General features: G+C 36.0%; 1 protein-coding gene across 1 annotated transcript in view; it reads right to left on the minus strand.

Moving 5' to 3' along the window:
* Positions 1–14,047, minus strand: part of ROBO1 (roundabout guidance receptor 1) — a 1,126,461-nt gene that overhangs the window by 47,992 nt on the left and 1,064,422 nt on the right. The window contains exons 18-21 of the mRNA XM_064580171.1: positions 13,158–13,279; positions 9,671–9,842; positions 5,307–5,504; positions 987–1,013 (exon numbers count right to left, since the gene is read on the minus strand). Coding sequence (XP_064436241.1) covers positions 987–1,013; positions 5,307–5,504; positions 9,671–9,842; positions 13,158–13,279 — 519 coding nt within the window. The remainder of the gene's footprint in view (positions 1–986; positions 1,014–5,306; positions 5,505–9,670; positions 9,843–13,157; positions 13,280–14,047) is intronic.

Raw genomic sequence — 14,047 nt, forward strand, 5'->3', positions numbered from 1 at the left:
CAAAGATAAATGTTAAAATAAACCTTCTCTCCCTCCACACACAAAGATGTATGCCAAGTTGTGGCTATTAATTAATACGACATATTTTTTTTTATTGTGGCTTACAGAAGCCCCTCCCATTATATTTTCATCAGACATGTGTATATTTAGTGACAATATATTTTAATGCTCTTGAAAGCATTCTCAGCCTAATGAATTATGGGTGTAAAAATTTAGCAATAACAAATAAAGATTTGCACACAGTTAGGCAAGGGGTTAAGAAGATTAGCTTTTCTGTAAATACAGACATATTTTCTAAGAAGAAATATGTTTCTAAAAGCTGCCAAATTCTGCTACTTAGAAGAACTCCAAATGGGGAGTGTGTTAAGGAGAGATAACTGCTTCCAGTGATTACAATAACTGGATTAAAACCGAGGAGGCAAGACTTCAGGTACATCTTCTATTAGAGGTGATGTGAAAGAAGAGGGCCCACTTTGAAATAAACTGAATAGAACAAAGTATTAGGATTCTGACTTCGGGGAAATAAAAAGTTTTATCTTCCACATGTGTTGGGTATTTTGGTTCCCTTTAAAAATGTTGATTCTATGGACAGAGAATTGCAAGGGAGAGAAATTTTCATTGGAAAACGTGAAAGCTTAAGGTAAGGGGAAAAAAATGCATGGCCAAGTATGAAATAATCAATAAGATCATTAGCATGTTAAATCATGCTGAGGGTGGAAACAGAGTGTCTATCTAATGAAACACGTGCGTGCAAGGCCAGGATGCAGCGTGGAGTCATGAATAAATAACCGTATTAAATGGATGAAAAGCAACACCAACCATTTCTACTTTGAATGCATGCCTGACATGAGTAAATGAAGTATTGTATTCCATCTTAAGTCCTTTCCCCCAACTAACTGCAGAAAATGAAATAAAAACAGAAACACAATCGTACAACACATGCCAAACTAACAAAGGAGAGGAGGAGGGTAAGTGCAAATATATACCTGTTGGTGTGAAGGTAAAAGACGGGACTGAAAAATCAAAACAAAATATAAACCAGTTATTAAGCTGAAGAGAGAAAGGGAACATATCACATTAGTATAAATCAAGCAGACAGCTGAACATAAAACAAATGTAAATAACGAAGCCAGTAGTTCTGACACTCTGATATATGAATAAAACCAAATCTGAGGTGAAAAGAAGAGGCTTGTCTCTACAGGTACCATTTTGAAGTGTCTGGCATGGGAGTCGTGCTGGGTTAGCCTGGGAATGACCCTGCATTGAGTCACATAGATTTAGCTCCCGGCTGCAGGACAAACAGGAATCCTCTACTATTAATCATCTCCAAACACTGGTTGATGGATTCTCAAACAAGTATTCTCAGGGTCTTGCTTAAACCTTATCTAGAAATCTGAAAGTAAATGCTTATAAAAGTGGACTAATAGGTTCACTTAAGTGTTCATCATTCAGAGAAAGAGAGAGACAGAGACAGGAAGGAAGGAGGGAAGGAAGGAAAAGAAGGAAGGAGGGGAGGAAGGAAAGAAGGAATGGAGGGAGTGAGGGAAGAAAGAAAGAAGGAAAGAAACAACTGGAACAAAGGGAGCCATAAAACTGAACTGTTTCACTGCCGAGAAATGCCTGACACCTTATATAAACAGTGTGGTACAATGTTTTTATCATTATAGAAATTTGTGAATGGACAGGAAGAAATGGGGAGTTTTAAACTTTAATTTCTCGATTATAGTTTACACTGAGAAGCTTTCTCTGAGTAGGCTGAGCAGTTTTTAAATGTCACACTAGAAGCTAAACAATAGAACAATAACACCCCACTGAAAACCCTCACTCTCTCTGCAGTTATAAATCTTAATCTAATCAATAATGCCTGAAATTGAACTGCAGACCTCAAAAGTAGCAGCCTCGCCTCCCTCACTTTTCCTATCTCCTCCCCTTCCTGGGTGTTGGATAACATCACAAACTATTTCCATGTCATTTCATGGCGGGAGGAGGCTGACTTATTTTGCAAGCTCTTCGAATTAATTTAAAGTAAACAGTTCCCAGGTCAAGCAAGCCAGGGAATGTTCACTGCTCCCTTGAAGACTCAAGCTGGCGTTTAAGAAATCCTTAATACACACAAACTAGAATATTGATTATGTATCGTGGATCAACAAGCTGCCAAAAATGTATTTTCCACATCACATTTGAATGTCTCCAAGAAATTTACTTTAGGATTAGAGACTTTGGGGGCTCCACACTGCACATGCTGGAGAATTCGGTACAATGGTCACTTCCTACCGAACCGTTTTATCACTGAGTACACTAGAAGGAACAAAAACAAAAACCTCAGTGCTGTGTGTGCCCATCTGATACGCTGGCCTTTGCAGGCAGCACGGCAGGCCCTCCCTGTCTTAAGAATTCTATTGTGTTTTCTTTCAGTTAGGTCTTTTCAGAGTTGATGTAATTTAGCCACAATCAAAAATTCCGAGTCATAGTAACAAGTCTTCATAAATAAATAAATAAGAAGGTACATGTGAAAGTAAAGCTATTCAAGCAAGAATAGAGTGCCTGAACATTCATTTGCAATCACAAGGACGTAAGGGAAAAAAAATATGAAAGGTCCTTGTCAGTCCTCCTAGCTAACTGCTAACCCAGTTAGACACTGAAGAAGATACAAAATGAGGCCATCTAAATGAAATTTTTACAGCTTGTACACCAAAGAACAACTTAATTTTCAAAGCTTCTGATAATATATAATCACCTCTTTTTACCCAGCGATGCTGGTGCATGGTGTCGATGTATGTGGAAAGGGATCCTGAGTGTTCTAGCAGAGGGTGTATCTACAGATACACTTTGTGGGGGGGAGGTTAAAAATGCTCACTATTACCCAAAGTCACACTCTGGTTTGGGGGTTTAAAGGTCAAGAGGCTCTTTTATATCTATTTCTTTAAAATCTTTCACTTCATTTTTTTTTTCTTATAATTACTGGCATTGTTTCTGGCATAGACGATTTAAGGCTTCAGGATGCACTTTTTTTTTTTTAATTGCATGGAAACAGAATTATGAAAAAGTGCCAACGAGGCAAAATGAAGAAAGCAGAATCAAATGCTCACCAATTACATTTGTAATTATGTTCTATGATTTCTGCTTAAACACAAGCTAGTTAAAAGGACAATGATATTAGTTTCATAGGTTTCGCACAAAGAGCTCATAGGCATTTGCCAGCATGCTTATAGTACATTAGTGAAAGAAAAGATATTTCAGAAAGGAAGGGGGTTTCATGTCACACATTCAGATTTCAAGACACTATAGAGCATTAAATTGTTATAACTAGACAGCTGCAGCACCTCACGGCACCAAGAAATACAAGATTCCTGGAGCATTCAAGAGACTCTACATCTATACGTTAATTAGTCGCTTTTCCTCTTCAAAGTCGATTTCAAAACACAGCTCCCAACGCCCTGCCCCTCCTGCCCACCCCCCCCCCCCCCAGCTCCATGACCCACAAGCCCCTTCCCTGCACTGGATTTTAAGTCAAAGGTTTTAGATGGTCACACATGTGTCTGACATTGTTCTACTCTGTAGATATAACGAGCACCAGCTCTCTTGGCCTCCAAGCCCTTGTTTTCCATTTCACAGGCAGGGATACTGACATTTTGCTTCATCTCTAGATAGAACACATTATCTGCAAAAAAACATTTTTAAGGATGATAATGCTACGGCAAATATATGTATGAATGTGAAGGGACGGGCTGCATGTCCACAGCAGGGAGGCACATTAATTTATTTTTACCATATGGGTGATGAATTTGTGTTGACTCTTCCTTGCCAAGACCCCTTGTGATTGACAGCACAAATATTTTAGACAGCTGTCCCAGGCTGTTTTATAAGCGTATAGCTAGCACTACAAATTCTGATTTTGCATATAACGGATTAGAGAAAGGGCTTGGCCAAGACATGTAGGAAATGTTTGCTTAGAAAATATGTAGACTTAGAAAAAAAAAAGGAAATAGGTAGACTTGGGGTGCCTGGGTGGCTCAGTCAGTTAAGCATCTGACTCTTGATTTCAGCTCAGGTCATGATCTTAGGGTCGTGGGATCGAGCCCCACATCTGGCTCCCTGCTCAGCATGGAGTCTGCTTGAGATTCTCTCTCCCTCCGCCCCTTTCCCTGCTAGAGCACGCTCACTTGCATGCTCTCTCTCTCTCTAAAATAAATAAATAAAGTCTTTAGAAAATACGTAGACTTTTTTTTTTAAGAATGGTGATGGTGTGGGAGGGGATGTGTTCATTAGTAATTCTCTTTAAATTTGTTTTCCAGCCAAGCAAAAGTGTTGTTTTATAATCCCTAGAAATAGGTTGAATGTATAATTTGCCATCCAAACCAGGACAATTTTGAGAACAAAAGGGAGGACTCTAGGTAACTTGCTGGACGAAAGACATAAATCGGGACTCTCCCCTGAAAAGCAAGACTTTTAGTCACTCTACCTGCAGTGCACATCAGAGGCCCAGGATTGATTATTAGGTTTGTTGGGTAGGTAAAGGAAGGGAGGACTATCTGTCTGATAGCGTTAACAAATCTCATCAAAGAATAACAAATACAAATCACCAATCTACAGACTTCAAGGATATGTGGCAAAAGTGTCTGTGAACCTCGGCATACTTGGTTCCTCCATAAAATTGTAAATAATAGCAGCCAAGTAAACTTTCTCTTCCAACCCTATAAACACACTTGTAAGGAAATCTCCATCACTAATTAACAGCATATACATATCCAAATCTGCAACTTTAAATACAACAATAAAAAAATACTAAATTTCCTCTCTGCAAATGCAAATTAGTTGGGCATTCCATATTCACTAAGAAACAACTATTTTATAGCTAATCAGAAATACTCATAAAATAATTATTTTATAAATAATCTCTTTAGCTTCACAAAGACTACAGCACTCCCTGTAAAGGTATATGGGTCAGTGCAAAGCTTGTATTTATAATTCCGGTGACAAGGAGATTAAAAAATTTCTTCAAGAATATAAAGCAGTGAGGTGATTCCCTAAGAGCACAAGAGATGGTGTAACGACCAAGTGTAGACCTACCTTGGTGAAATATAAAGGAATTGAGCCTGAAACAGATAAGCCCTGTTTGAAGTCTTGCTACTCCAGAGAAGTCAGTATGTAGAGATCACAATAAAATAAAAGCACTTTAGAGAATCTTTATACATTAAAATAATTTAATATATGAGATATATAGGCATGAATATTTTGGAGTCACAGATTAAAATCAGGAGTTATTGCAACATATTAAAAAATGAAAAACTCAGGAAAGGTAATACCTTTTCTGATACCCGCGTAAGTACTGGTCAGTCCATTTCTCTTTTTCCGGTGTCGATACAGCCAGATGCTAAAGACCATGAGGATGATCCAACAGGATGCCCCGATTCCTGCAATGAATGCTGGCTGCTTCACAACGTCGGAGATCTGCTGAGCAAGGCTGACTTGGTCTTCAGGTGACACGGGGTTTCCATGAGAATCTGAAAAGCCATCTTTGGATTAATGTGGGTTTAAAACTCAATGAGATCAAGAAGGCATACTTGTATCATATAAAATGGCTATCATTATTTTGTTAATTTTTAGGCGCTCATTTCTGTCTTTCATTCGGAGACATCTACCTTTGTTAATTAAAATAGTCCATGAGATTTTCAGCAAAATTATATTCAGTCTATTTTAATGCAAAACAAATATGACACAATAATTTTACGGAATATATTTAAAAACAAAGACAATGGCACACAACCTCTATTTTTCACTCCACAAAACTCTTATTGCTTAGATTGAGTTTCACAGGACAGTGCTAACTGAGATAAATATAAAACTACAATTGTAAAAAATGAAATACTTAAACAGGAGTACATAAACAGGGGGTACCAAATAAGTTGTATAGAAAAGACATGAACTTTCTCAGACTTGTACAGAAACCCTCAATTATATGTTTCAAAATGATAATAAATAAAACATTATTTCCTCTATTTAAGGTACATATTGAAAAAAAAAAGTATGTGTTTTCCTCCTCCCCGAATCCCCCTACTATATGACTATGCTCTAAGATTCTAAAATGCATTATTTGAGCCTATGTTCACAGTTTATACAATTTAGTATAATGTAAAACCAAAGAAAAATTAAGATAATGTTACCACTGAAATAACTATGTATAATCTTTCTTTCTTCCTTCTTTTTTTTTTTTTTTAAGTAATCTCTACACTCAAGGTGGGGCTTGAACTCATGACCCCGAGATCAAGAGTCAGATGCTGTACCAACTAAGCCAGCCAGGTGCCCCAAAGTTTGTTGTTTGTTTTTTAAGTAATCTCTTTCTTCTAAAATAACAGCCATGACCAGCAATAGATACAAGAACATTAAATATGGACAAGAACTATCTAGTGTTATGAATAGTTGAAAAGGTGTATGTTTTCTGTTCTTTTGATTCAATAATTTAAAATCAATGGAATTTCTGGCAATGAAAATCTACTTATTTTAGGTTTAAACCTACTAAGAGATTCCTTTTTTCAAGCCCACCATTTCATCACGTCATACAGAGCAGTCAGCAATGTCTGCAGAAAACTGCAAACCCTTGTTCTATGATCAAAGCAACATCCTGCTTTGTTGGCGCTGAGTGATGCCAACACGAGGATGCCCAGTGAGCACAATTCCCATTAGCGCTTGCGGTTTTAATGTCCTTCCCCCACAACATCTGGTGAAACAAGAAGGTGTTTGCCCATTTCATTAGGAATGGTGCTTTCTTAAAATCGTCTTAATTTTATTTGACTCCGAAAATGTTTTGCTAATCAACCTGCTTTAAAATAGAACCATTTGTTCTAGTCCAAAATTCCTTTTTTTTTCCCAGAACAAAATAACTGGTATAGCTCATTATATATGAAGAACATTTCTCAAACAGAAAACAATTCTACAGATTATTTTTTCTTTCTTATTAAATGATATGGTGCCCCAATAAGACATTTGTAGGGAAAATAAGCAGCGTTCACTGGCCAAGGAAACAACCTTGGGAAATAGCACCCCTTTCTATGTAAAATGGTAGCTACATTGCTACTCGTGTGTGTGTGTGTGTGTGTGTGTTGTTTGCTTTTTTTTCTTGAACAGAATTCCAAATTTTATTCTATGGAGGGTCAAGCCTGAAAAACCTATTTTTATAAACTGTCTTGGTCACCTGCCTTCAACTGTTTGTTGACTGAAAGTTTTATTTCATGTTCCAGGCTCTTTTATCTATGGTTTTCCTAAAAGCACTTCATCCTCTGAGAGTTCACCAAACAGACCTATTCTTTTTTTTTTTTTTTCCCCTGATACACTCTTTGTATCTCCTAAGTTTATGGATTTCATGGCTATTTGTGCAAGGTTAAGTTGGGTAGCTTCAGATTTTATGGAGACAGCCAAGAGAGGTTCCATGCAAGCGACCAGATGGGCTTAACAGAATAAAGTGTGGTGTGACTAATGAATTAAAACGGCCACTCTATATCTCAGTCTTTGTATCCCTGCAGCTGAGGCTATATTAAGATATGGAAAACGGGAACACCTTTATAATTTCAAGTAAACCAATTTGACCCTTAAATCCCCTGATTTAAATCTTAAATAAATAAAATTACACATGGTCCTTTTCCAAAGCATCTTTGAAAAAGGACTGAAATCATACCTTATGAAAATAGGTAAATGACATCAACAGTATATAGGTCATCACAGTGCAACTTATAATATCAATTTTAATAAGTTAATACTGATGTTTCATAAAACTGGGCAACTCTGAGTTATTTAGACTATTTTCCCCCATGTCTAACCTAACGTAACAGATGCATCAAGCAATTCTTTTAAATAGTTTCCTATTTTGTAATTTTGTAATAAATGAACCTGAAATAAACCATGAAACTATTTTTGCTTAGAAGTTGCATATGTAATCACTGTTTAAAAAGATAATCCCCAAATCAAATTCTGGACCATGGCTATAGCAGATAGCACAAGCTCTCCTCTAAAGGTCTGAATGTTACCTTCATACAACAGAGTTTTCAGGAGGTAACTCTCTAGCCAGTGACTTCTTTTGGCGGTGTTCTCATTCCCTGACTTGCGTTCTGCACAGGAGTGATGAGCACCCTTTCTAGTCCTGCACCATTAAATCCTGCCCAACCCTGTGGGTTTCTTTTCTCTCTACTGGCCTTGGGTCAGCCTTGGAAGCTCCAGGTTAAAAAAAGGTAAAGCTCATCAGCCCGTGACACTCCCTGTCTACATGGAACAGAGTCCCACCCCACAATTACAACACTTAAGGTGAACTTTATGGTGTTACACCACAAAGGTTCCGCAAAGACATCCGTTAAGAGTAGAAAGCACTGTCTTAACAATGGAACAATGATAGGAGTTTCCAAACTGAACGTATAGTTTATATAGCAAGGAAGTTTATTCAAAGCCAAATGTTTCTTAATTTTGTTTTGAAATAATTTCTAGGATGTCCTCAGTTATCATCCAAATGCAAAAATACTATGTACTTGTCTGTGAAGTATAAAAATGCATATATCTGATCCTTTTCCTAACATAAAATCTTACTAATGCTTAACTTCTGATTTGAAAGGAATAAACCAAAGTTGACTCTACATTCAGCATTTTTCATAATTTAAATGTAGCTTCTTAGTAGCGACGCTTTTCTCTCCCCTTTCCATTTATAATTGTTTTTGTTGTTATTTGCTTTAGATTTTTACTAGTAACCACTTACTAATTTGTATTTCATATTCATGCCACATTCCCTATAGGAAACTGTAGTAACAAGGCTTCTCTGTCAGTTTTTTTTCTTAATGTTTTTCCTTTTTTAATTCCTCTAACCACTTCTGAAGCACACATCATATTTACCTTTATTTTTTTTTTTTAAAGATTTTATTTATTTATTTGAGAGAGAGAATGAGAGACAGAGAGCATGAGAGGGTCAGAGGGAGAAGCAGACTCCCTGCCGAGCAGGGAGCCCGATGCGGGACTCGATCCCGGGACTCCAGGATCATGACCTGAGCCAAAGGCAGTCGCCTAACCAACTGAGCCACCCAGGCGCCCCATATTTACCTTTCTAAGTAATTAGCATAGAACTGTATCCTGATTCTCTTTGACAATGGAATCTATCTTTTCTTATAAAAAGCAATTATAGTTTTAAATAGACGCCAAAATAGTAAATATAAATTGTATATTGCTTAAACTTCTAATACCTAGTTTAAGTTTTTCATGGAAATTTTTTTTTTTAATCCAAATAACTGTAAATTCCATGAAGATTCAGACTGTGTCTTTCTTGTTCATTGAGGTATCCTTGATGTTCAATTAATAGTATTTGTTGAATAGGAAAAAAGAAAAAAGAAAAAATTCAATAGGACAGAATTAGGATGACAATGAATGCTGACAACCTTTGCTTGAAATACAATTTAAAATGTGTGCTTGGCTAAGTTTCAGTTTAGTTGTGATATATATTATGTATTTATATAATCATAACATATTATATATTTATATAAATATGTATTTATATTTATATATTTTATACAACATATAATGCATATATTTTAAATAAAGCTAACATTATCATTTTTGTCGCTCTCTTTCCAAAAACCAAAAAAGGCAGGGCCATGGTGGGGGGCAGCAATAGACTCTCAAACCAGATCTGCGCACTCACCTAACTGGATGAACTGTGGTTCACTCTTCACCCCAGCCCCGGCCCCAGTGCTGGCGGCCACCTCTACACTGTATCGGATCCCAGGAACCAGAGAAGGAATGACCACAGAAAAGGTGGAGCCATCCACCGTCTTGTTTATATGATAGCGAGTTTCATTGCCCAGACACCAAACCTGTAAGCAGAGCACAAAGAATTTTAAGCCAGTAAATTATTTAAGTGACTGCAAAGATCAACATAGTATTTCGGTTTTAGACCGAGACCAAGTTCAGACTTATCATGGACCTGATACAGGATGCTGCAAACGTCATTTTTCCCTAGGATCTAGTTCTGAGTGGACGCTCCCAGTCAAACCTCAGGTTAGCAGTACCTTAAAGACCGCTTTGAATTTTCTCATATACTTCTCAAGGACTCTATTAGGAAAGTCTACAGATTTTTGCTCAAACACACAGGCTATCAGCCCAAATCATCAGTTTTTTATTTTTAAACACCTAGAAATTATTTGCCAGAAAAAAGGGGCTTTGCAAAAAACTGTGTATATCCAGATAAAGAACAATAACTAAATCTAAAGTACCTTTGCAAAAATATGGTTATAAAAAATAAAACTGGACAGGGGCACCTGGCTGGCTCAGTTGGTAGAACATGCAACTCTTCATCTCGGGGTCCTGAGTTCGAGCCCCATGTTGTGTGTAGAGTTTACTTAAAAATAAATAAATAAAACTGGACATAAGGAGTTGGGATCTTCCTAGGAGTCTCCTCAGCCTGTAGCATGTTGCACTACTATCAGTGAGAGAAAATTAGCACTCTGATCTTGTATTTAAATGGGAATATTAATTTGTCTTTGATAACACAGATGAGATCATAAAGAATAACAATACATATTTGACTTGAAAGAAAAGTATTCTTCTAATGAGAAAATTATTGTATAGCTCATTAACTTTGATAAGGATATTTATGACAGGAAATTATTTTCAGGAAATTAAGACTTCTGAAGTACACTGCAATCCTTAATTTAAATTTCACTAAAGGGTTATTTAACCATAGAGTGATCTGCAATGTTTAAGAAGTTGGATATGGTGCATGACAGTATTTGGACTCAGTTAATATAAGAAAATGATCCATGGAGTAGTAAGACATGCTCTATATTCTTTATGATGTCCTCAAGCAAAATGTAGGATTAGTCTCAAGTAGCCTATTGTCTAAACTCTAATAGGAAATGGGATTTAAAATAAATCTAGGAGTATCAGTGTCCCCTATCACGTGAGCAATAACCTTTCATTTTTTTTCCTTTTTTTTTTTTCTTTAGAAGTTAATATTATTTTAATATAGTTTCAATGCATAACACCAGTAAATGGTCAGACTCTATACCAGGTCCTGACCATTTGGAAATAAAGAGTCCTTTGTGATTTTTTTCCCCCCAATTACATTACGCAGCTGAACCAAAGCCACAAACTGATTTTGTACCAGTCAATCAGGTTCTGAAAGGCATTTTATTATTTTAAATTGACCATGAAGTTAAGTGAAATCCACCCTTTTGCATTTCTTCTGGAGAGAAATGAGTTTTGACTCTTAGGGGAAAATGCCTACATTACACAATTTTGCTTGAGAGCTGAGACATCACCTCATTTTAAATCCTTAAAAATCTCTATAACAGTTCATTTTTCTGGACTGAACCATAGCATCCTGTCACTCCCCCATCTTGAGATAACCTTGAAATTCACAAGAAAACATTTAAATTGTAGAGACTCTTACCTTTTAATGATTCAATGACACTAGAAGATCTAATTTGAAATATCTTAGAACATTCACAGGGCATTCATGGCACTATTTTAAATACTTTAAATGTCACCCTTTAAAAATTCTGGCAAATTTCATAAAGAGATTTTCAGTTTGTTTTTAAAGATCATTTTAAGAAAATATTAGGCCTAAAATGACGCTCAGTATATCTGGTTACTGTCCAAATCAATTTGCTACTCAAAAGAACATTGATGGTCTTTATTTGGCAAGCCTTACCAAGAATGCACATCAGAATCACCTTGGAAAGATCTATCCCAATATGTATGCAACTCCCCCCCACAGACCTCCTGAGTCAGAATCTCTGAGAATGGTGGTCAGGTACATATGTTTGGAAAATGAGTCCACTAGAGATTCTGATGTTAGCATCTAATTACCTGTAGAAGATAAATGTGGTCACCTTTTTAATATCAGTTTCATATCAAAAGGAACAGTATAAAATATTCACATATAGGAAATAAACTACTAAGTATCACAATTTAGCTAGTAACTAAAAAATACTCAGGTATCATGGAAATATAAAGCAATATCTAGGGAAAAAATGTTTTACAGTTAAAATTTTTCTAGTATGCAATGTGTTTACATAAATGTTGAAAAAAAGACATGTAAAATCTTATTTTCTACTGAGATTTCCCTGATTTAATCTATCAATTATTCATTTATCATAGATCATTAACACTTTCCTATAATACAGAGTCATTGATAGGATACATCTCATGAGCCTAACTTTGTTTTTAACTGTATCTTGGCATGCTTGAAAATATTTGCTCAAAACAAATCTGTGTAAGACTCTAAATTTAATCACTAGAGCTGATGACTTCACAGGTCAAAATAATTATCAGAATTATCAGATTGAGTCACTCTTATTATTTTTAAAATTCATTTAAACATACATAAATTTATAACTGAATCTCTTCTGAGATATGAAGTTTTGTTTAGAGACTAAAACAAGTTTTACAGGAAAAAAAAATTGTGCACATTAAAATAAGTTTTCCAACTTAGCTTCAAAGTTTTAAAACTTCAAACATGTCAAAAAAAAAAAAAAAGGAAGAGAAAGCAAACCCTATTTGATAGTATTTGACTCTTAGCCAATTCCATGGGGCAACTCAATGCTGCAAAATATATTCAAGCTAGTTTTTTAAGGTTAAAAAAAACCACAGGGGGCACCTGGGTGGCTCAGTCGTTAAGTGTCTGCCTTCGGCTCAGGTCATGGTCCCAGGGTCCTGGGAACGAGCCCCGCATCAGGCTCCCTGCTCGGCGGGGAGCCTGCTTCTCCCTCTCCCACTCCCCCTGCTTGTGTTCCCTCTCTAGCTCTTTCTGTCAAATAAATAAATAAAATCTTAAAACAACAACAACAACACAACTTTTTATTAGCATTCATACTTGTTGTTTGTGTAAAATTATATGGACCTATAGATTTTGTGACCATATAGATCACTTCTTTTAAATTAATTGTTTTTTCGAATGGCTTAAAAAAGAATTAATCCACAATTACCTAATAAACAGGGAAGTATTTTAAAAATAATTTTACATGTTCGGGGCGCCTGGGTGGCTCAGTTGGTTAAAAATAATTTTACATGTTGCTACCTGCACCAGCAGATGGCGCCAAATACTCATAATTTCAACAAGCTTTTTCTTTTGCCTTTCTTTGTAGGGGGAGAAGGGTGTCCATCAGTAATTACTATATATGTGTTACCTTATACTCTTGGACCATTCCATTTTGAGTGTCTTCTGGAGGCGGCTGCCAACTAACAAGAATTGCAGTTCCATTTCCATCATTCTTTGATACAGTTACACTTTGGGGTGGGGCACTGGGTGCTATTAAATTGTTTTAAAAAGTAGATACATTATGAGTATATTAGAGAACACTGAAAGCAGACACAACATTTAAAATCAAGTAATAACTATGTAAAATATATGTCAATATACCCATATGTTTTAAAGATGTATCTCATTCAAGTCTGAATAGTCCCAACTGATTTAAGTTTCTCCTCAAAATTCCTAAACCTTTTGTTATTGCAAATTTTCCATAACCAAAGTTACATAGATTATCTCCATAAAACATCCCAGGAAAATTCTTATTCCTCCTACCCTGTAACCTTAGTGTCATGTTCTCCCTACAAAGGTTCCAAAGTATAAAGCTATATATTAACCAACCATGACATTAACTATATCCTATCATTTATGTAATCAAAATAAGTAGATTTTAGGGAAAATTCTGGTTATTTTTACAGAGTATACTTGTGACATGTAACCTTTTTTTACTTTTATGTAAATACTAAGATTGAAATTCCAGGTATAGGGTGGCCAATCATACCGGTTTTTCTAGAGCTGAGGGGTTTCCACAGACATGAGGAATAAGCATAAAATGCTAACCCCAGAAAGTCCTGGGCAAACCAAAACATTACTCACCGTATTTATAAATCATTACTCAAAGTAACATTCAATAAGTGAATGGAAAATAATTAATGGAAAGTCAAGCAAATTGAGAACAAATTCATCTTTAAATGTGAATTTTAGTTCTCAACAATTGAATATGTCCTACATATGCCTTTAAGTAATATATGGTTCACATCTGCAAATTTT

Source organism: Mirounga angustirostris, unplaced genomic scaffold, assembly GCF_029215605.1.
Source record: "Mirounga angustirostris isolate CCGP_5_RB_7025 unplaced genomic scaffold, mMirAng1.0.hap1 SCAF_1, whole genome shotgun sequence".
Taxonomy (NCBI): Eukaryota; Metazoa; Chordata; class Mammalia; order Carnivora; family Phocidae; genus Mirounga; species Mirounga angustirostris.